The 19,694-nt window shown below is 47.2% G+C and overlaps 1 protein-coding gene across 1 annotated transcript in view; it reads right to left on the reverse strand.

The window, feature by feature from the left end:
* The window catches only part of SUPT6H (SPT6 homolog, histone chaperone and transcription elongation factor), a 32,123-nt gene that overhangs the window by 11,373 nt on the left and 1,056 nt on the right, over positions 1 to 19,694 (reverse strand). The window contains exons 2-23 of the mRNA XM_077749811.1: positions 10,976 to 11,116; positions 10,034 to 10,192; positions 9,865 to 9,941; positions 9,322 to 9,514; positions 9,000 to 9,084; positions 7,621 to 7,894; positions 7,137 to 7,238; positions 6,769 to 6,885; positions 6,356 to 6,445; positions 6,008 to 6,150; positions 5,228 to 5,376; positions 4,979 to 5,077; positions 4,229 to 4,358; positions 3,993 to 4,143; positions 3,662 to 3,816; positions 3,275 to 3,470; positions 2,797 to 2,936; positions 2,557 to 2,674; positions 1,494 to 1,570; positions 1,118 to 1,253; positions 687 to 824; positions 442 to 609 (exon numbers count right to left, since the gene is read on the reverse strand). Coding sequence (XP_077605937.1) covers positions 442 to 609; positions 687 to 824; positions 1,118 to 1,253; positions 1,494 to 1,570; positions 2,557 to 2,674; positions 2,797 to 2,936; positions 3,275 to 3,470; positions 3,662 to 3,816; positions 3,993 to 4,143; positions 4,229 to 4,358; positions 4,979 to 5,077; positions 5,228 to 5,376; positions 6,008 to 6,150; positions 6,356 to 6,445; positions 6,769 to 6,885; positions 7,137 to 7,238; positions 7,621 to 7,894; positions 9,000 to 9,084; positions 9,322 to 9,514; positions 9,865 to 9,941; positions 10,034 to 10,192; positions 10,976 to 11,084 — 3,006 coding nt within the window. The 5' untranslated portion in view covers positions 11,085 to 11,116. The remainder of the gene's footprint in view (positions 1 to 441; positions 610 to 686; positions 825 to 1,117; positions 1,254 to 1,493; positions 1,571 to 2,556; positions 2,675 to 2,796; positions 2,937 to 3,274; positions 3,471 to 3,661; positions 3,817 to 3,992; positions 4,144 to 4,228; positions 4,359 to 4,978; positions 5,078 to 5,227; positions 5,377 to 6,007; positions 6,151 to 6,355; positions 6,446 to 6,768; positions 6,886 to 7,136; positions 7,239 to 7,620; positions 7,895 to 8,999; positions 9,085 to 9,321; positions 9,515 to 9,864; positions 9,942 to 10,033; positions 10,193 to 10,975; positions 11,117 to 19,694) is intronic.

The raw sequence follows: 19,694 nt of genomic DNA on the forward strand, positions 1-19,694 counted from the left end.
TTATTTTTGACAGAGAGAGACAGAATGCAAGCGGGGGAGGAACAGAGAGAAGGAGACACAGAATCCAAAGCAGGCTCCAGGCTCCGAGCTGTCATCCCAGAGCCCGACGCAGGGCTCGAACTCACGAACTGTGAGATCATGACTTGAGCCGAAGTTGGACACTCCACTGACTGAGCCACCCTGGTACCCCTTCTTCCAGCCATTTTAAATCCTAGTTTATGGCTATCTTTTCCATGAACCACTCCAGTATTGTAGTGAAGTATAGTAGAAAATATGGGAGTTGTGGCCACCTGGGTCTGAGGTCTGACTTGGACTCTTACTTGCTGAATGATTCTAGACCAGTCTCTTTACTTCTCTGACCTTCTGTCAAATTATACTGGTAATTGTAAAGGCTCAGTGAAATAGGAACTTCTCTTATTTTCTCATTCAACTCCATCTTACCTTTAGGAGATGGGTCCCTTTTCGAGGTCCCAGACCACAGACATACTGGATTAAGGCCTGGCTGTATGGGTGGGCGATGGCACGGTTGACATCGACCCCAACCTCATTGACTCGGTTGATAAATTCACAGTACAAGGCGTTGAGCAGCTCCTCTTTCACCACATGCTCCTGCCAATACACAGCAGGCAGGGATAAGGTTATTGTGCCCTTGTGCGTGCTAAGCTTGCCTGTCGAATCATACTCACCTGCAAGGGATGAAACTTGAGACACAGGATGTCTTCATCAGAGCTGCACACCTGGGCAAATTCAATAAGAGGATCCTGGATGCGCCGGGCCAGGGACACGGCCTGTCTCAGCACTGGAGGGTAATCCCGGAACTCTGCCTAGAGTCAAACAAGGACCAACAGGACCATTAAGTCCCCTCCGTTCCAATGGCAAAAGGAGATCCAAACCGTTCTGGCTTTAAGTCACTTTCTCGTCTCCTCTGGGGCCCTTTTTTTCCCCCATGGCACCGATTTCATCTGCAGGGCTCCCAATCTGAAGCATGACTGGCAAAATGAAGCACCTGCACATGGGTAAGTGAGCAAGTGCAGTCCCGTGCCCCCCACACCTTTGTTTTCCCAGGGATTGAGTGCTCTCGCTTGTGCAGGTCCTAAGAATGGGGTTCCAGCATTACCTCCGATTTCTTGCTGTTCATGTAGAGAATGGCCAGTTCATTGTCAACCAGCTCCACCCCAATAGAGGACAGTTGTTGGCCCTGGTCCAGCTCATGCACAATGCGTTTCACATCTTCAATCAACATCTGGGCGTCCCTGGAGGGATGAGGGGTGTTGGTCAGGGCTCTTTCTGAATAGTTTCTCAGGGACAGACCGACTCAGGGCTGGGTGGGGGTGGTGGAGAAAAGGGCTCTGAAGACAAAGAGATATACCCCCGGGGGCTGGGAAATTTACCAGGGGTCTACATGCCTACTCTGTTGGAGGTGTACGCCAGGTTCAACAGGAGAGAAGGAGTGAACTCAAGCCAGGTCTAGCCCGATACCCTGGTGCCCCTACCTGTTTTCTCCTGCAACTGTCACCACATGAGGCTTTTTGTTCAGAAGAAATTTCTTTAGGGTTTCAATGTCTTGAGCCTGGATTGAAATAAAATTAGAACTGAATGGCTCTGAAGACAAGGAGATTTCTAACAATTCTCTCTCCCTAAGTAGCCCAAGAGCTTCTAACACCAGAGAACAGTAAGCTCCACGTTAGACATGATGCACACACACCGTCTGACTGGAACACAAAACACGGAGACTAAGACCTTTGGTTTGAATATTATATATCCACTAACCTTTCCTAAAATCACTATCGCTACTCTGGCTCATACTTGGTTGTGATGAACTAAACACACTGGGTTTGGGTCTTCCTTTCTAATGAGTAATCTCTACTCCCAACGTGGGGCTCAAACTCACAACCCTGAGATCAAGAGTCACATACTCCTGTGACTGAGTTGGCCAGGTGTAAACATATTGCTTAAGCAGGTTCCATGCTCAGTGGAGAACCCAACCCCACGACCCTGGGATCATGACCTGAGCTGAAATCAAGTCAGATGCTCAATCGACTAAGCCACCCAGGCGCCCCAGCTTTTCCTTTCTTTTTCAAAAATGGTTGTTTGTGAAAAATTACTCAAGAATGCAGCTCTCTCACAAAATTGAAAGATAGCATTAGGTTAAGAAAATCAGAAGCATATACATGAGATGAATTCAAATTCCTCCTTCTCTGGAAAAAACACTGAAAGGCTACAGCAGGGAAGAGGTTGGCTTAATGCCTCACTGGCTTTCAGCTACTGGAACAGGATGACCCAGATGCTGGTAAGAACAGAGGCCACGATGCAGCTTTCAGAAGCACACAAGACCTAGGAATTGGCCTCCAGCCTGAAGTAAATTCTGCCCCAGAACTTGAGTGCCATCTACTGCTGATGGAAGCTGAGACTTATCCCAGGGCTCCAGGGTTCAGCAACCAGACGGAGATAATCACAAGCTTGCATCGGTGTTATGCAGACCATAAACACATACCCCCACGGAGCCATAAAACACACTCACGATCTACACTTGGCTGCCCCATCCTAGCCACTTGCCTTCTTTTCCCGTTCTTCCTCTCTCCATGCAGTTCGCCGTTTGGTAAAATGGGGCAGTCGAAGGAAGTCTGTCACTTCTCCTTCACCGTTGACCAGGGCGCAGAACACAGGGTGATCTCTGCAGACCGGACCAGAAAAGAATAGTGCAACAATTAGAAACAAGGGGACGTAGGTAAGAGTAGAAGGAACTTAGGAAGAGACGGAAAGGATGAGGCTGGGTAGGCATGAACAGGCAGTTACCTTGCAGAGGAGAAAGCGATGCCTAGGACGCGGATGCCCTTCCCTTGGTTCTCATCCATGAAGTCGTCATCTTCCTCTACCTGCTGATCTGGCCGGTAGGGTGCCACCCTCAACCAGTTGTAGAGCTTCCGACTACAGGCCTGGGGAGGAGACACACCAGAAACTATGGCCAGTAAGCTCACCACGCGTGCTAAGGAAACAGATGTGGGCACGCGTGTGCACAGGCTGTACTAATGTGTGCACACGTTCCTAGCCCACGGCAGGCTTACAACGTGAAGGTGTACCTTGCTTTTGTAAATAGAGAACAGCACTATAAACAAAGAGTGTTTGGGCTGGGGGTGGGGAGCCAAGAATCTCCTCAAACAGGGAGGTTGTGGAGTGACCCACGGCTTCTTTGCTAGAAGACTACTTCTAAGGAGCTCCACTCTTCAGCTCTAGCTTGAGGAAACCCCAGGACTAAAGACCCATGAGTCTTAACCTTTATGACATATTCTTTGGCTTCAGCCAGCAGCTTGTTCTTGAGCTCTTTGGCCATCTGCACATAGAGGAACTGCTGCAAGGCTCGCTCGATGGCCATGGTGCGCTGCCGGTTCCACTCCTGCACCTGGTGGCTGAACTCATCCCGGTAGTAAAACTGTTTGATCTCTTCGAAGTATGTCTGGTCACTGCCGTAGCTGAGGAGAGAACACTGCGGTGTCAGGGATGGAGGGAAAATGATACTCAAACGTCCACAAACACTGTGAACCAGGGACAATAGCCCGCTCACCTCTGAAACCGTGGTTCACGTTCCTGAGGGACCCCGCCCTCCAGTTGACTCTTCATCCAGCCCTCCCCAAAAGAGCTCCCACCCCAGAGCTTTGCTTACCCTTCTACCCCCTTCATATCTATGCTAATGTCAATGGTGAGCAGCCCTTCATCTTCAGCCAAGCAGATCTTGAGGAACTGGTCATCTCTCAGCTCCTTAACCGGCTTGTTCTTTAAGTACTTGAAGGAGTATGCGTAGTGGGCCTCATCCACATCCTGTGTACATCAAGAGGAATTGTCAGCTTACTGACAGGCTGGGCTGGACCCTGGGGGAAAAGCCCGCGTCTCAGCTGGCCGGAAGACGGCTCAACAGAGCACGAAAGCAAGAAAGTCAATTCAGTGGAATACAGAGACGGGCCACATGCTGGATCAAAGCCCTTCCCCCAGCTCACCTTTCTACCCTTCTTGGTGGGGGTTATGTTTAGCTTGGCTCTCTCCTGGAAGGTCTGCCTAAGCACCTGTCGGACGAGGGGCTCTCGGGCAATCTGCAGGGCTACCATGTAGCGGGCACCTTCCAGCACAGCTTCAGGCGTAGGGAACTGGCTGTGGGGAAAACGCGGCGACTGCAGGACAACGGCGTCTTCGCCCTGAGGCCCCTCGTCCCTCTGGCCGCGCACCACAAGCCTACCTGCAGACATAGTCCTTGGCCAGCTCCAAAGGCTCTGCAGGGAACTGCTCGGTCTCGTGTCGCTGGTAGCTGTCTCGCAGATTTTCCCCGAATTGTTCAGGAGTGAGCCCAAACTTTTTGGCCAGGCCATCTAAAGCCAACAGGAGGGTGAAAGGTAAGGCAGCAGCTAGGCTGACAAATCTCTCTGGTCTCTGAGTCCAGAGCAGTTATTCCGGGCGCTAGACTTTAAGAAGGTCATGAATCGGGGCGCCTGGGTGGCTCAGGCCCGGACTTTGGCTCAGATCATAATCTCACGGTTCGTGAGTTCGAGCCCCGGGTCGGACTCTGTGCTGACAGCTCAGAGTCTGGAGCCTGTTTCTGATTCTGGGTCTTCCTCTCTCACTCATGCTGTCCCTGTCTCTCACAAAAGCAAAATAAACATTAAAAAAAAAAAAAAAANTTGCATTTAAACACTTGATAGTTTAGGAGCCAGAAAAAATAATTTTCTGTGACTCCTGGGCTCAGAACTAAAGTGGAAACTACAGTCTAACAGGAGAACCTCTCAAAGCAAGGATGGACTCCGTCCCTCTGATCATGTGAGCTTCCCCTTCCTTCAGCAAGTTAGGGAGAGGCTAGATCATTACTGTGGAGTGGGGGTGGGTGCTGGGGGGGGGGGNCGCAAAAAAAGTCCTCTTCCTGCCCTCTGGGGACTACCAGGGGACTCCCCTTGCTCAAGGCCAGAATGCCTAGGACACGGCAGCTAGCCTTTACCTAGCCCCGCGCTCTGGCAGATGGTGTACATGTCTCGGCGGGAGGCCTGCTTGAGCTCCGGGCCCCTCTGCTCCTCATCTTCTGCCTCTTCACCCTCACCTGGGAAGAGAACACGAGTTAGTGCTCTAGTTTCCAGTCACTCCCAAGGATCTGCCACATGCAGGGAAGCCCCAAAGGGCACTCAGCCAAGGGCATTCTTGGGGATGGTGTGGCCATCAAGCCCCCTGGGTTTTCTGTTCCAGCACTCACCTTCCTCATCGCCCTCTTCCCTCACACGCTTCAGCTTCTTGCGGCTGGCCTTGGCAGCGTTCTGCATCTTGGGGATATCACGACCATAATACAGTAAGAAATGGTTGTAGACATCTTTTAGCTCATCCATTGACTGTACATCCTTAAGCCTGGAAGAAAATAGACACAAGACCTCAACTGTCACTAACGGTACACCACGGTTCTGCTACAAGAGGTCCAATTCCCAGGAGGCAAGATCCCAATTAGGATGGGTGTTTGTATTCTTCAATTATTACAGATATACGACCCCAGACTGTTGACTTCAACCAAGGTTTCTTCAGGAACAGATACACCAAACAAATGGTGGTTGGTGGTTGTTAGAAATAGAGATGAACAGGGAGATGAAGCACCCCGTCTCTAGCAAAGTTCAGAGTCCTGGAGACAGTCTGTCCCTCCCCCACCAGCTTCAGGACACTGGCCACTAAAGTCATCTGCTCCCTTCCCACACTCCACTGATTCCAGGCTCACCAAGCTCTTTTCTGGTTATGACTTGGTTTTCCATGTACCTTTATATACACGGAATTTTCACATCAGCAAATGTGACTACCTTACCTCTTCGCCTTTTACACTAACATAGATAACTACGATAGACTTGCTTGCCAGAGAGATCACTTTTCATGTGGTCACAAGTTGGGTTTCTAAGGGACGGGCCCAGTGCTGAGGATTTTGTGGGTTACACTGCTCCTTGGGGGCCTCTGGTCTGAGGGTGCCCTGGAATAGAATACACCTTGCACACTTTACCTCTCCATGTCGGTGGTATCCAGAGCCCGGATGCCATCAGCCAGGGGTTTGTCAGGGTCAGCAGAGATTTGCTCGTACTGATAAGCCTGCATCTTCTCAAACAGCCGTGTTAGGTTCTCTTTGCGGATCCTCAGCTGGGTCCACTAGGATAGGGTAGGGCATGACTAAGGGCTGGTATTGAGCCTTGGAGACCCAAGGCTGCTCTGCTGGTTACCAGGAGACCCTGGGGAGAGCTTGACAGGTGCGGGAGGTTTGGGCTGCCACCTGATATGTGCAGGAAGCTTGGACTTTGGTGCTAGTAGTGCCCAATCCACACCTCAGCCTCTTAGGCGCATGGATCCCTCGTACCTTTTCATCCCACTGCCACACCCTCCACAGGTCATTGATGTGCAACTCCGGCTCCACATACTCCTTACGGTAGAAAGCAATAAAAGGCACCTAGGGTGGCAAGGAGACTGCAGTCAGCCAGAGTGGGGAGATCTGTAAGGAGCTCCTCTGCTAGCCGGGTAAATAGCTCCAGGAAATTCAACAGTTGGAGTGTGGCCTCTCTCACAGGCTCATCCAGGCCACGTGCTCATCCCGACGGGGGAAGGTGACGCTGCAGACAGGTCGAACAAGGGCTTTCCTGGTCACCAGAGCCTCCTCTGGTTCGCACATTCTCGAGCCAAGGGACCACACCTGAGGATAGGCAGGGAGCTACCTTTTCCCTCATCCCCTAGCTTAATTTCTAACTAATGGGCCACTGGAGCCTGAGGTGCTACCTCAAAGTGTTGATTTCGCATGAAACCCAGGGCTTCTTTAATCTTCTGAATTGTGCTGGGTCCTTTACGACTGAAGCTGCTCGTTGGCTGCCCTCGGTCTAGGTAATCACAGCTTTCCTACGGCCAGAAAAAAAAAGAAACAGCAATAACACTGTCACTTGCTTTGTACCATACGTGAAACTGCTCCATGCCAAAAGGGAACTCCATCAGAAAAAGTCTAAAAAAAATCTCTCCTACACCTGTACACACCCAACTTGTTCTGTACTAGGCACATTCAGATAGATATTTGGGGCACGGGAAGAGCAGGTCTTCATCTTGATGCAGTGGCTTCTGGTTCACATCAAACCTAAGGTTCTTTTTTTGGGTACCTGAAGAGAAATGGTTGGTGTGGCAAAGGCATTCCTGTAGATCCAGTCAGCTTCTTCTTCTAGTTCGTCATCTTCAGCCCCCTTAACTGGGATGGAGCGGAGCTGCACGGGATAAGACAACAGTGAGACTGACTTTGTCCTGCATCCCATGTAAGAAACACACACACAGCTTCCGGACAGAAACGTGTGCTCCACAGACACATTTCCAGCACCCAGAAGAGCCCTGTCCTGGCACAAAGCAGACACACTTTGTGTACTTGCTAAAGAAAGAGGGTCATTTCAAGAACCATAAGCAGCAGAAGAGCTTCTCTAAGAGCTGGACTCCCTGCACCCCCTGGTCAGATGAGGTTCAAAAGTCAACTTCCTATATATATTCAGTATCAGATTGTTGCTAGATTGTTCCTCTGGTACAGCCCTTGAAGCAGGGAGGCTCAGGGCAGGTGACAACACATTGGCAAAAGGACAGGAGCTGATGCTTTCTTACCTGGAACCTCTCAGGCAGGTCAGTGGCTCGGATTTCATTGTCCTGATCTGTGAGGTGGCTGCTTTCTAGCTCGCTGGGCTCATACATCTCAAAGATGCTCCTGCGGCTCACACGTTTCTTGGTGGTCTTCTTGGGGCGCACACGGATCTCCCCCTCGGCCTCATCATCCTCATACTCATACTCTTCCTCCAGTTCTTCGTCATACTCATTATATTTCTCAAACTCGTCATAGTCAAAGTCCACACCAAAAATCTCCTGGGCTTCCTGCAGAGCCCTGTGGGTGACAGCAAGAGGCGGGTGGCCCAGGTTCTGGTGAGAGGAGAAATGCAGCCCTACCGCAGATCCTTTACTTGCCCCAAAGGAAACTAAGAAGGTTAAGAGAGAGGTAAATTTAAAAAGTAGGGGCGCCTGGGTGGCTTAGTCGGTTAAGTATCAAGACTCTTGATTTCAGCTCAGGTCATGGTATCATGGTGGTGAGACTGAACCCTGTGTCGGGCTCTGCGATGGGCATGGAACTTGCTTAAGATTCTCTCTGCCCCTCACCTGGCTGCGCATGCACGTGCGGTGCACATACACACTCTCTCTAAAAAAGAAAAAAAACGGGTCTGTTCTATTTATTTATTTTTAAATGTTTTATTTATTTATTTCTAGGAGAGAGAGAGACAGCATGAACAGGGGAGGGTCAGAGAGAGAGGGAATGACAGACTCTGAAACAGACTCCAGGCTCTGAGCTGGCAGTCAGCACAGAGCCCGACGCGGGGCTCGAACCCACAAACTGAGAGATCATGACCCAAGCGAAAGTCAGACGCTTAACCGACTAAGCCACCCGGGCGCCCCTGGTCTGTTCTATTTAAATAAATACACAAGCACACACACTTTGGAAGTAAAAGCTTAGCTGGGCGATATTTCTGGGAGAACTATTATTTATGAAAGACAAAAAGCCCATCGTTGGTATGTGCCAGTGTCAGGAGCCAAATGCAACAGGGCAGACAGATCGGTATTCTGCTCAGTGGGTCTGTCTTCTGCTCAGGCAGGACAGTATTCCCTCAAGGCATAAGCTTTCTTCCAACACAATTATATTTAGAATGCCAATATAGAAATGAAGAGACATGGAGCTCAGGTGGAAGAGGGAGGCTGACGGAAGCCTGCACACACGTGGCTCCACCCTAATCCCACAGCGGCTCCATTACCGTAGAGAGCTCTCGGGGCTTCTAGGAGAAGTCTGAAATTCCTGCCTAGTAAAGGTTAGTTGAGTTAGGAAGCAAAATGGTTGAGAGACGGTGGGATGTCCCATTTTTGGTAGAAGCCTCTGGTTTCCTCCTTCCTGAATAGGTCTACTCAGATGCCCGTATCACCACCCCGTACCAGTCCCTACTCACGCATCTGTGTATCCAGGAAGCTTTTTCCGCCACTTCGGTTTTTTCAGAGGCTGTCCATCATCGTCCACGATGAAGTCGTCGATGTCTGGGTAGGGAAGGAAGTGATTAGTGCTCAGAGGCACGGGATGAGCCAGGACTGAATGGCTTTAGTTCCCACTGTGTGAGTGGCCAGTGAGAAGAGTGGGGAGGCTCCTGAAAGTGAACTTGTCTCTGCCAAATGTTGGGGGCCTGCAGCTGAAGAGTGGTTTCCCAGCCTGCTCCTAGGGGCTAGGAAACCCCAACATCCACCCAAACGCTGGCCTCTCTGCCTGGTGCCACGTACCTGACTCCTCATCATCTTCCTCCTCCTCCTCTGGGGGAGCCGTGGGGGCCTCCACAGCCTCCGGCCCTTCTTCTCCTTCCCCATCTTGGAAGATTTCCTCTGCGATAGCCTCTTTTTCGTGTTCCTCTTTGCCGTACTCCTCCTCATCATCATCCTCATCATCTGACATTTTTTTGACACGCCGGTATTTTTGCTGGGGGCGGGAAAACCTGTGTCGTCAGGGCTTGAGAGGACCAGCTGAAGGGTGCCTGCTCACTAGTCTCACTATCCTTTTCCCCGCCATGGTTGTGCTGACCAGGGGAGATGGCGAAGAGCACACTAGGAGACGCTCCTGCGGCACCCTCAAACCCCGACGAGCCTTTCTCTAACAAGCACCCCCTTCTGGGATGCAGCTCTAGTCTCCACAGCACAATGACACTGAGCAACTTCCTCTTCCCCGGTGCTCCCCAAGCTGTTCTGCAGGTGCCTCGTCCCCCAGAAGTCACTGAATTTCAAGAGCTTTTTCCTTCATCCCCAGGGGCAGAGACAAAGAATGATACTTACTCCTCTTTTGACTTTGACACCCAAATTCTCCTCAATGAGGTCAAAATCATCATCCTCCAGGCGGTCGTCAAAAGATGCTGGAGAAAACAAAGTGTTACTCATGGTGATGGAGAGGCCCCTTGTCCACTGTAACTTCCACCCCAACGTCACCTGAGGAGAGACTACTCACTGCGTTTTCTCTTCTTGTGGCCAACATCATCTTCTGAATCACCAGAGTCACTACCCTCATCCTCCTCCCCTTCATCTTCATCGTCATCATCATTGATAAAGCCTTTCAGATTGCCTTGCTCATCCTGATCATCTAGGTTCTCCTCCTCCTCCTCCTCATCTGGAAAATATGCATGTTTGAGGCACGGAGTTTGGGAAATGGGTTGGGGTGGGGCAGGACCACCTGCTTAACTGTGATTCTCCATCTGCTCTAAACCTAATGATGTGGCTGCCATGTTAACTCTGAGGCCTCACCTAACGATGTAAAAAACATGGCCACTGAGTTCGAGCAGGAGCCTTGGAAAGGACTATCTCCTTTCTATCCCCCCTGCCTCTGTTTTAGGCAAGATAATCTTCTTAATTACTTTGGCTTCTCAAAATCATCACTAGGAGCTTTACAGCCACCAATTATCTTTGTTTTCCTCTTAGTTTAGAAGTTCAGCGGCTATATTATTTCTTTCATCCATAATTCTTTTGATAACACTTAAATTTACCTTTCTGTCTTTAAAGGCATTTCATGGTTCTACTCTGCTGAGGATCCTAATGGTTGGGTTTGGCCAGAGAAATAGGAAACTGGGCTCATAAATACCAACACCTGGGGGGTCTCTAAAAGAGGAAAACGTGACGCATGTATTTATTTGTTGGTTGACTGTCCGTCCCCTCCCGCTAACATAGACTCCATGACTGCAGGGCCTTCCTTTCGTATTTCTAGCTCTAGGCGCAGGACCTGGCACATAGCAGACAGATGCTCAGTTAGGTATTTTCTATAAATGACTGAAAATTCTCAAGCTGGTACCTCATGTGTGATAACTTCTGTGCTCAGCCTGAGCCTCTCATCAGCAAGAATCCAACTATCCAAAGCTTAGCAATAGTGGGGAGAAGCTTGAGGCTGGGGCCTCCTCACCGTCATCCTCCTCTTCCACAAATTTCTTGGTGACTCGGGGCACCACTTCGCCTTCATCATTGTACTCTTCCTCTGACTCCTCGGCCTCGCTTTCCACAAAATCAGACATTGCTGCAGCTTCTCACGGCCTGCCTAAGATGCCTTAGAGAAGGAAGGAAGATGGGGGATAGAAAAAATGAGACACGTGACTTTACAGAGCTACTTAAGCCTTTCTACAGTCTTTTAGCCACGTGCCACTGCTCTGCCCCCTGAATCATTTCCACCGAGGGAGGAGACAGTAAGAATCAGATGGCTCTCTCTCTCTCTCTCTTCCATTTTCCACTCTTCCCATGGTCACTCCTCTTGCACTTGCCTTGAAAAAGATTAATGATTATACAGAACTTCTCTATATGCAACAGGAGTTTGAACTGCATCGGTCCACTTACAGGTTTTTTTTTTTTATGTTTTTATTTATTTTTGAGAGAGACAGAGTACAAGCAGGAAAAGGGTAGAGAAAGGGAGAGACACAGAATCCGAAGCAGGTTCCAGGCTGAGCTGCCAGCAGCACAGAGCCCGATGTGGGGCTAAAAACCCATGAACTGTGAGATCATGACCTGAGCTGAAGTCGGCACTTAACTGACTGAACCACCCATATGACCCAGGTTTTTCCTGATAAATACAATAGAGTACTATAAATGGATTTGTTCTTCCAAATGGGATTTTAACATTTTCTTTTTTCAGGCTTATTAAGAATACGATACATAGTACATACAAGAAACGTGTTAATTGAGGTTTTTGTAAAGTTTTAGGGGAGTCAAAAGTTACACACAGATTTTCAACTGTGAGGGAGGCCAGCACCCTTACTCCCTGCATTGTTCAAAGGTCAACTGTATACCAAAGAATTTTATTTCACTTATCATTTGGGGGCAGGAATGGGTGAGTGAGAAAAGAAATTAGTGTATAGATGATTATATAGGTAGGCATATGGTAGCAATGACATATGGCTGCTCGTAAGAAATTTGGGAAATGAGTGACAACTTCATGACAGGCATTTTCATATACACTATACCCGGCTATTGGCAAAGCCAAAAGGAAAATCCTTTTTAATGGATTAAACAACATTTCATGAACTTGAGCCCCCTTGTGTGAGTAGTGGCTGGGACCATTTGGGTGGAGAAGGGGTCTCTTTAGAAACATTAGAACTACAACCCTATTTTTACCATTTACCTCCTCAGCAAAAAAACACTTTGAAAGTGACTTCTATGGCCTACAAAATAAAGGCAACATACTGAAATACAAAGATTGCTGGGCTTAAGAGAAGAGATCACATCCTGGTTCCACCATCTACCACGTATGTGAACTAAGCAAATTATTCAGTGTGTCTGAATATCAGCTTCTTCATCTGGAAAACAGGAACAGCATTACCTACCTACCTAGCACAGTAGCTGAGAATTTTACATGACACAGGAGAAAGAACCTAGTTTATGGCTTCAATACACGTTAACTAAGTTTGAATTTGAAACTTGGGCCTAATTTTTCTTGGCATTCTGTAATTCTGTACCAACCCCAAATTTGTCTTTTACTTCCCCATTTTCAGACTCCTCCAAAGCCTGGAAATGGCAGTGGAGAATCCCAAAACCTAAGATGGAGTTTCCTGGGCCCTGTTTGACTTTAAAGATTTTATTTAATTTTGAGAAAGAGAGAGGGCATACATGTGCAAGCAGGGGAGGCAAAGAGAAAGAGTGAGAGGAGAGAGAAAGGAATCGTAAGCAGCCTCCCCACTGTCAGAGTGGGGCCTGATGCAGGGCTTGAACTCACGAACCATGAGATCACAACCTGAGCTGAAATCAAGAGTTGGATGCTTAACTGACTCAGCCACCGAGGCGCTCCAGGCCTTGCAGGACTTTAAAAAACAGCACACATCACACAAATCATAACATCAAGATCCTCTTCTGGAATCCTGAACCTGGCTGCTGATAAACTCAAAATCAGTCCTTGCCTTGTTCTGAATGATGGTCCACTATGTATTTGTGCCCATTTCCCCCACTTAGACCATAAGCTTCTGGAAGTTAGAGACCATATCTAACTGAGGGGCTAATAAAAACCACAAAATATAAATGGCAATGTGAGACGCACTACAAGGCACTTCGTGATTCTGTACCAAGTAAGCTGTATTCTTCTAGGCGCTCTGTACAAAATAGGAACTGCTAAATATCTGTCAAATATATTACTTTTTCATGTTGGTGCCACCTTCCCAGTGAAAGATGGCAGGGGGATGGAAGAAAAGAGGAGGTTGGCTAACAGCTACTTGAAATGATCTAAGCTCTAAAAGGAGCCTTGAATTCTGTGGCTCTAATTTTTCTGGAAATTACCTTTACTGATATCAACCGATACCACAACCAACTAACTTCAGGTTGACAGAACTCAAAGAAACAAAACCGAAGGTCTGAGTTGTGGTGGAAAAAGAGGGGCAATGATATGGTCTTATGTTCAACTTCAGGCCAAGGTTTCAGAGGCCATTCTTTTCAAGGTTTACTGAATGCCTACCATGTACATACATTCTGCTAAGATGTGGCGGTTTGAAGGGAAACAGAATTGCTTGTTATCAAAGAGCTGACTTCTAGTAGAAAGAGAGATATGAAAACAAATAAGAACCATAAAATAACTGTATGTATCATATGCAGAGAGCAGGCATAGGAAGAGACGCAACCCACAACACTCACATAAAACCCAACCAAAACTAATGTAGGCCTTTCCTTTAAGCAATTAAAAAAAAAAAAGTGCCCAGAGGAATAATAATCACACACCTACCAAATTCCATACACTTAAGAAATACCAATTTACCCCTACACTGATCTAGGAGTTACAGTACGCTTCTCTCTCCATTCAACAAAGGAGAAAACAGACACAGAGATGGAGTCACTTGTTCAAGCTGACGCAAATATCAACTGAGTTTAGATTTGCCTGACTCCAAAGTCACAGCTGTTTCTACTATGTCAGTAGATCTCTATGTGTGGTCCAGGGACCACTTCCTCCCTTGTCTCATGAGTATACAGTGGAGTTTTCCAGAGGTAATATGATGTATAGAATCACAAGACTGAACGCAGAAGCAGATAAAAAATTCAGCTGTATTCTACTAAGGCAGACATTAAAAAGAATGGGGGGAGGGTGGGAAAAGTAAAACAATGTCGCTCTTTTCACTAAGTTTGAAGGTTACAGTTTCCATAAAAGTATTGTTTATGTTAAAGCACAGTGGGCTTATTTTTTCCTCCACCTTTATTATAACACACATGTAACACTGAGTAAGTTTAAGGTGTACACTGTGTTAATTTAATATACCCATATACTGCAAAATGATAATTTTTGCGGTGTGCTTATTATTATTCTAAAACGAATATACCCAGTTTTAATTTCTACTCTGGTAAATACCAAAATATAGAAATCTCGTAAACATCGAGAGATACAACTTGCATACACAAAATGTCTTTGGAGTCTTAAATTACCTTTAAAATTATAAAGGGGTCCTGGGGCGACTGGGTGGCTCAGCTGGTTAAGCGATGGACTTCAGCCCAGGTTATGATTTCGCGGTTTGTGGGTTCGAGCCCTGTGTTGGGCTCTATGCTGACAGCTCAGGGCCTGGAGCCTCCTTCAGATTTCTGTGTCACCCTCTCTCTCTGCCCCTCTCCCTCTCCCACTCTATATAATTATACATTTTTTTATTCTTGAGAGAGAGCGGGAGGGCCAGAAGAAGGGGGGAGGGAGGGGTAGAGGGGGGAGTTTAGAAGCGGGCCTGGGCTGACAACAGATGTAGGGCTTGAACTCATGAACTGCGAGATCATGACCTGAGCTGAAGTCAGATGCTTAACCAACTGAGGCACCTGGGTGTTCCATCTCTCTCAAAAATAAATAAACACACACACACACACACAAAGTATAAAGGTGTCCTAAGATCAAAAAGTTTGAGAGCTGTTATACTATATGCTTGTGACACACCCCATAGTGTGGTGATACGGAGTCTTACGGTTAGACTGATGCGCTCTTTTCCCCTAGAACTGTGTCCTTAAGGTAATTTATTGAGTGCTGCCAAAAGTGAGTACCTAAAACTGCTAATTAAATCTGGTGCTCTAATTTTAATCTTGACATCACTCCCCCCCAGCCCTGAACTAAGCCATTAAAAATAGACTTGGGTGCAGCAGCCCCCACACACAGCTTGCTTTAATTAGGCTATCAGACCCGCACATTCAGTCTTACAAAGCCTTAACATCTTCACGTTAAGCACCAGCTCCTGCAGACCAGATGCCCTCCAGCCTACCTGACACAGAGAAACAGATAGCCTACCTGATGAAAACAACAGCCCTCTTCTGTCCCGGGGGGGCAGCTGGTGCTCTGTGCTACACGCAGCTTTCCTCCCTTTCCCTAGGTTAGCAAGAGAGTACGTGCTGTGCTATAGCTGGGGAACGTTTCCAATCTAGCTCACTGCCAAGACTTCAGTTAAAAGATGTGCGCCAGACGCAACCCTGACTTGCTGCAGCTTGTGGAGTGAGATGGGTGGAGGTGCTGCAGCAGCACCGCAGGCTGAGGCTGACAAGCAGCAGCTACTCCAGAACGAATATATATATTTTTCAAAGCTTATATATTTATTTTGAGAGAGAGAGAGGGAGCATGCATGCGCACATGAGTGGGGGAGGGGCAGAGAGAGACAGAAAGGGAGAAAGAATCCTGAGGAGACTCCACATGGTCAGGACAGAGCCTGATGCGGGGATCGATCCCACAAACCAGAAGATCATGACCTCAATGGAAATCAAGAGGTGGTCACTTAACCAACTGAGCCACCCAGCTGCCCCCAAAATACTATTTATCAGCATAGAATTATTACTAGTATATGATATCTGAGGTAGGCCCAGTGGTTTTGGATTTATTTAGTGCTTATGCTCTTGAATTTTCCCCATATTCAGACCATAGATTAAATGTGATACTTAACTAGGTCTAGAAGGGCCAGGGGTAGTGAAGTGAAATTTCTCTAGGCAGAAGCACAGCTGCAGTGTAAGAGGTGGCTCAAAGAGAGAGGCTGGTGGTTACCATGACATTCTCCGGATGAGGAATGGAGCTAGGATCAGATTGCCACAGGGAGGCCCTCGCAGTCCCTCCTTTTGAACAAGATGATGTGGGAGGCAATTAAAACAAGACCAGACCAGAGCAAAAAAGGATGTCTGTTAATTCCCTCCACTGGTAGCTTCAATTAAGTTACTTTTTTTTAGGTAAGCTCTGTACTGGGACTCGGATATGTAAAAATCAGTAAAATATGCTTTTACCTTGGTAGAACCCACAATCTCTCTCAAAAACCTTCTAAATAAAGTTATGATAAAGTGTAATGAATGCTGTATTACAGTTACATACCAGGACTATGAGAGCAATATGAGGAGAGAGGTCAGAGAATGCCTCAGAAAAGGTGATGCCTGAGTTGAGAGGAGTTAAGACGATAATCTGGAAAAAGCAATATGAGTAAAGGCTTAGGTCTGAAAGGGCCTATTTACTGGTCTGGGGAATAACCCCACAAGCCTGGTGTGGACTTTAAAATATAAGATATTCTGTATCTTATGAGCAAAAGCCTAGGACTACCCAATTTGGAATTCAAAAACCTAAAAGTCTAGTAAATGAAGTATTCAGAGTCCACTTACGACAAGTTCTTTTAAATTCAGAACTCTTAAAGAAAAACCCAAATCACAGCAAATCAAGATGTGAAAGTAAAGGAAAGGTTAAGGGTGCCTGGCCGGCTCAGCCAGTAGAGCATGCAACTCTTGATCTCAGGATCATGATTTCAAGCCCCATGTTGGATGTAGAGATTACTTCAAAAAGAATACAGAAAAAGTTAGCTCTACCTATAATCATTTTAATGTGTGCACCACATTTACAGGAAATAACAGCCTTATGATCTTTTCGATGACATAGTACAAAAAGCATTATTGTTGGGGTGCCTGGGTGGCTCAGTCGGGTAAGCTAGATCTCAGCTCAGGTCATGCTATCATGTCATGGTTCGTGGGTTCAAGCCCTGTGTCGGGCTCTGCAGTGACGGTGCGGAGCTTGCTTGGGATATTCTCTCCCCCCCACCCCGCCCCCAAAATAAATGAACGCATTATTGTTAATGATGATTAACATAAGCATCTTACAATATCAGTTATCTCTTTTCCTTCCACATTTCCTCGGGGAATAAGGAAAGGGCAAAAGGGCAGAAACAACTGAAATACGTTACCAGAATCAGAATCCCTACAACACAAGGAGTAAGTTACTGAGCCTTGTGCCACACACACTGGGGAACATATAGTTCCTGTTGCAGCACAAGGGCTATCAAACCACAGTGGGCCTGATCTGCCACTGTAGTACAAAATCAAACACTGATGATATATAATGAACAAGAGTGGCCTAATTTGGCCAAGGAGCTTCAGTCTGGTGACCTCTGATCTACAAGTACAGGAGTAATTGAAAGAATTGGTGACCACAGTACCATGGGAACCTGTAAGAGTGAACTCCAACTTGGGTCTTGAGGAAGTGGCTTTTTTTTTTTTTTTGAAGTTTACTCATTTTCGGGAGACAGAAACAAAAGTGTGAGAGGGGAAGGGCCAGAGAGAGGGAGACAGAGAATCTGAAGCGGTCTCCAGGCTCTGAGCTGTCCGTACAGAGCGTGATGTTGGGCTCGAACTCACGAACTGTGAGATCATGACCTCAGCCATACGTAGTCGGGACACTTAACCAACTGAACCACCCAGGCGCCCCTTGAGGAAAAATGACTTTGAATAAAGACCTTAAGAGTGTGGAGGAATTAGTGAAGGGAGGAACTGGCTTCTTTGGTGCAAGTGGTGGTGACGGAGAAGAGTACTTCCAGCACAAGGCCCAGGATGTACTGTGGCAGGGACAGTGAGGGCCAGCTTGAATGGAGAGAGGGAGAAGGGTTCATAATGAATGGAAGTGTAGTCATAAGAACCTTGATAGGATAAGTTACAGATTTTGGGCTCTAATAGGTGCTGGGAAGCCCCTGTGGGGTTTTAAACAGAACGGACTTAACTTGCTGACTCAACAAAGATTCATTTAATGGGTGCCTACTACATGTCAGGTATGTGCAAAACAAGTCTTTGCCCCTAGGATATCTATATTCTGGTGGAGGAGACAAACCACAAACAAAATAAGCCTCATTATAAATACTAAGAAGGAAAAGAAATACTTTCACCTCTGAGAGGGTGAATTTAGGCTGAGATGTTAAGAATGGGTAGGATGTGGTATGAAGAGCCAAGGGAAGAGGTTTCTGGTAGCAAAGGTGGGTAAGAACTCGGCATGTCCTAAGGCCAGTGTGACCAGAAAATGATGAAGGCGGCAGGACGGGAGGAGGTTGAGGGGCCCACTCAGGTGGGGCTATGAAGGCCATGGAAGACTGCTGGAGTGCTTTAAAAAGGGAAATGACATGATCAGACTTGACCTGCTATGTGGAAAATGGACGGCAGGGGGATCCGGGGAGAAGCAGGGAAAACAGAGGATGCTATTGTTGTAGCCCACGCAAAAGATGGTAGTGGTTCGGAACAGGGTGGTAGAAGTGGAGATGAGAACAGAAGACGGACTGGAAATATACTTTGGAACCAGAAGTGACAGGCCTTACCAAAAGACTTGGGGAGGAGGGTAGTTAAGGGAAAAGAACTCAAGATGATTCTCAGAGGTCTGGCGTTGGTAACCCTGTGGATGAGAGTAACACTTGGAGAGACAGGGAAGACCAAGTACGGAATGATGGGAAAACTACAATGTTGCTTTTGCTATGTTAGATTAGGGATGCCTAAAAGACATCCAAAGGGAGCTACTTAACAGGCATTCTGTGTATGATTTTTGAACACAGAGAGGCTGGGCTAGAGGTCTGAACTTGAGTTGCCAGCTTTCAGATGGTAATTAAAGCCATGAGACTGGATCACCTAAAGGAAGCAGGCAGAGAACCGAGGATTCAACTCTGAAGGAAATCCAGCATTTAGACAGGAGGCAGAAAGCAAAAGTGGCTAGCAAAAGGAGACTGAGAAGAAGCAACCAGAGAAATGGAGACGATCCAGGAGTGAAGTGTCCATGAAACCAAGAGAAGAGAGGTTTGAGACAGGCGTGAACTGTGTTGCATATTCCAGGGATTGAGGAAAATGAGAACAAAGTATCCATGAGATTTGGCAATACAGAAATCACTGGTAACCTTGACAGAAATTTCAACCAAGTGGTCAAAAAAGAAGCCAAACTTCGGCCAAGCCCGAGGAATGAATAGAATTCGAGAAAGCGGACACAAGAAATCTGGCTATGAAAAAATACCAAAAAAGTAGGATGGCAGTTGGAGGGGGATAAGCAGGATACCAGAGCATAATCTGTAGGTGATGGGAGCAAGTTTCTATTGAGAGGTAGGACTGGGTGATTGATTTCATCCAGGAGTAAAAGAGAGGAAAAGTCCAAGAATCTCACACAGGATTTTGACCACGGCGCCATTTACTGAGACCAAGAACATAGGAGGAAGGGCAAATTTACTTGCCTCCCAAGACCATTTATTTCCACTATACTGGGTAGGCTTCTTTTCTTGTGAAGATCTATCGAGGAAGAACTGTGATACGTGACAGAGCCTCTCTACACGGCACCACTTCCAGACGTGATTAATCTCTTAATGAGGTTTAAACCTCTTAGGCAGTAACAATACTATGCTAATCTAATCTAGTAGCCATACAAGATGACAGGA

Source organism: Crocuta crocuta, unplaced genomic scaffold, assembly GCF_008692635.1.
Source record: "Crocuta crocuta isolate KB4526 unplaced genomic scaffold, BGI_CrCroc_1.0 scaffold149, whole genome shotgun sequence".
Taxonomy (NCBI): Eukaryota; Metazoa; Chordata; class Mammalia; order Carnivora; family Hyaenidae; genus Crocuta; species Crocuta crocuta.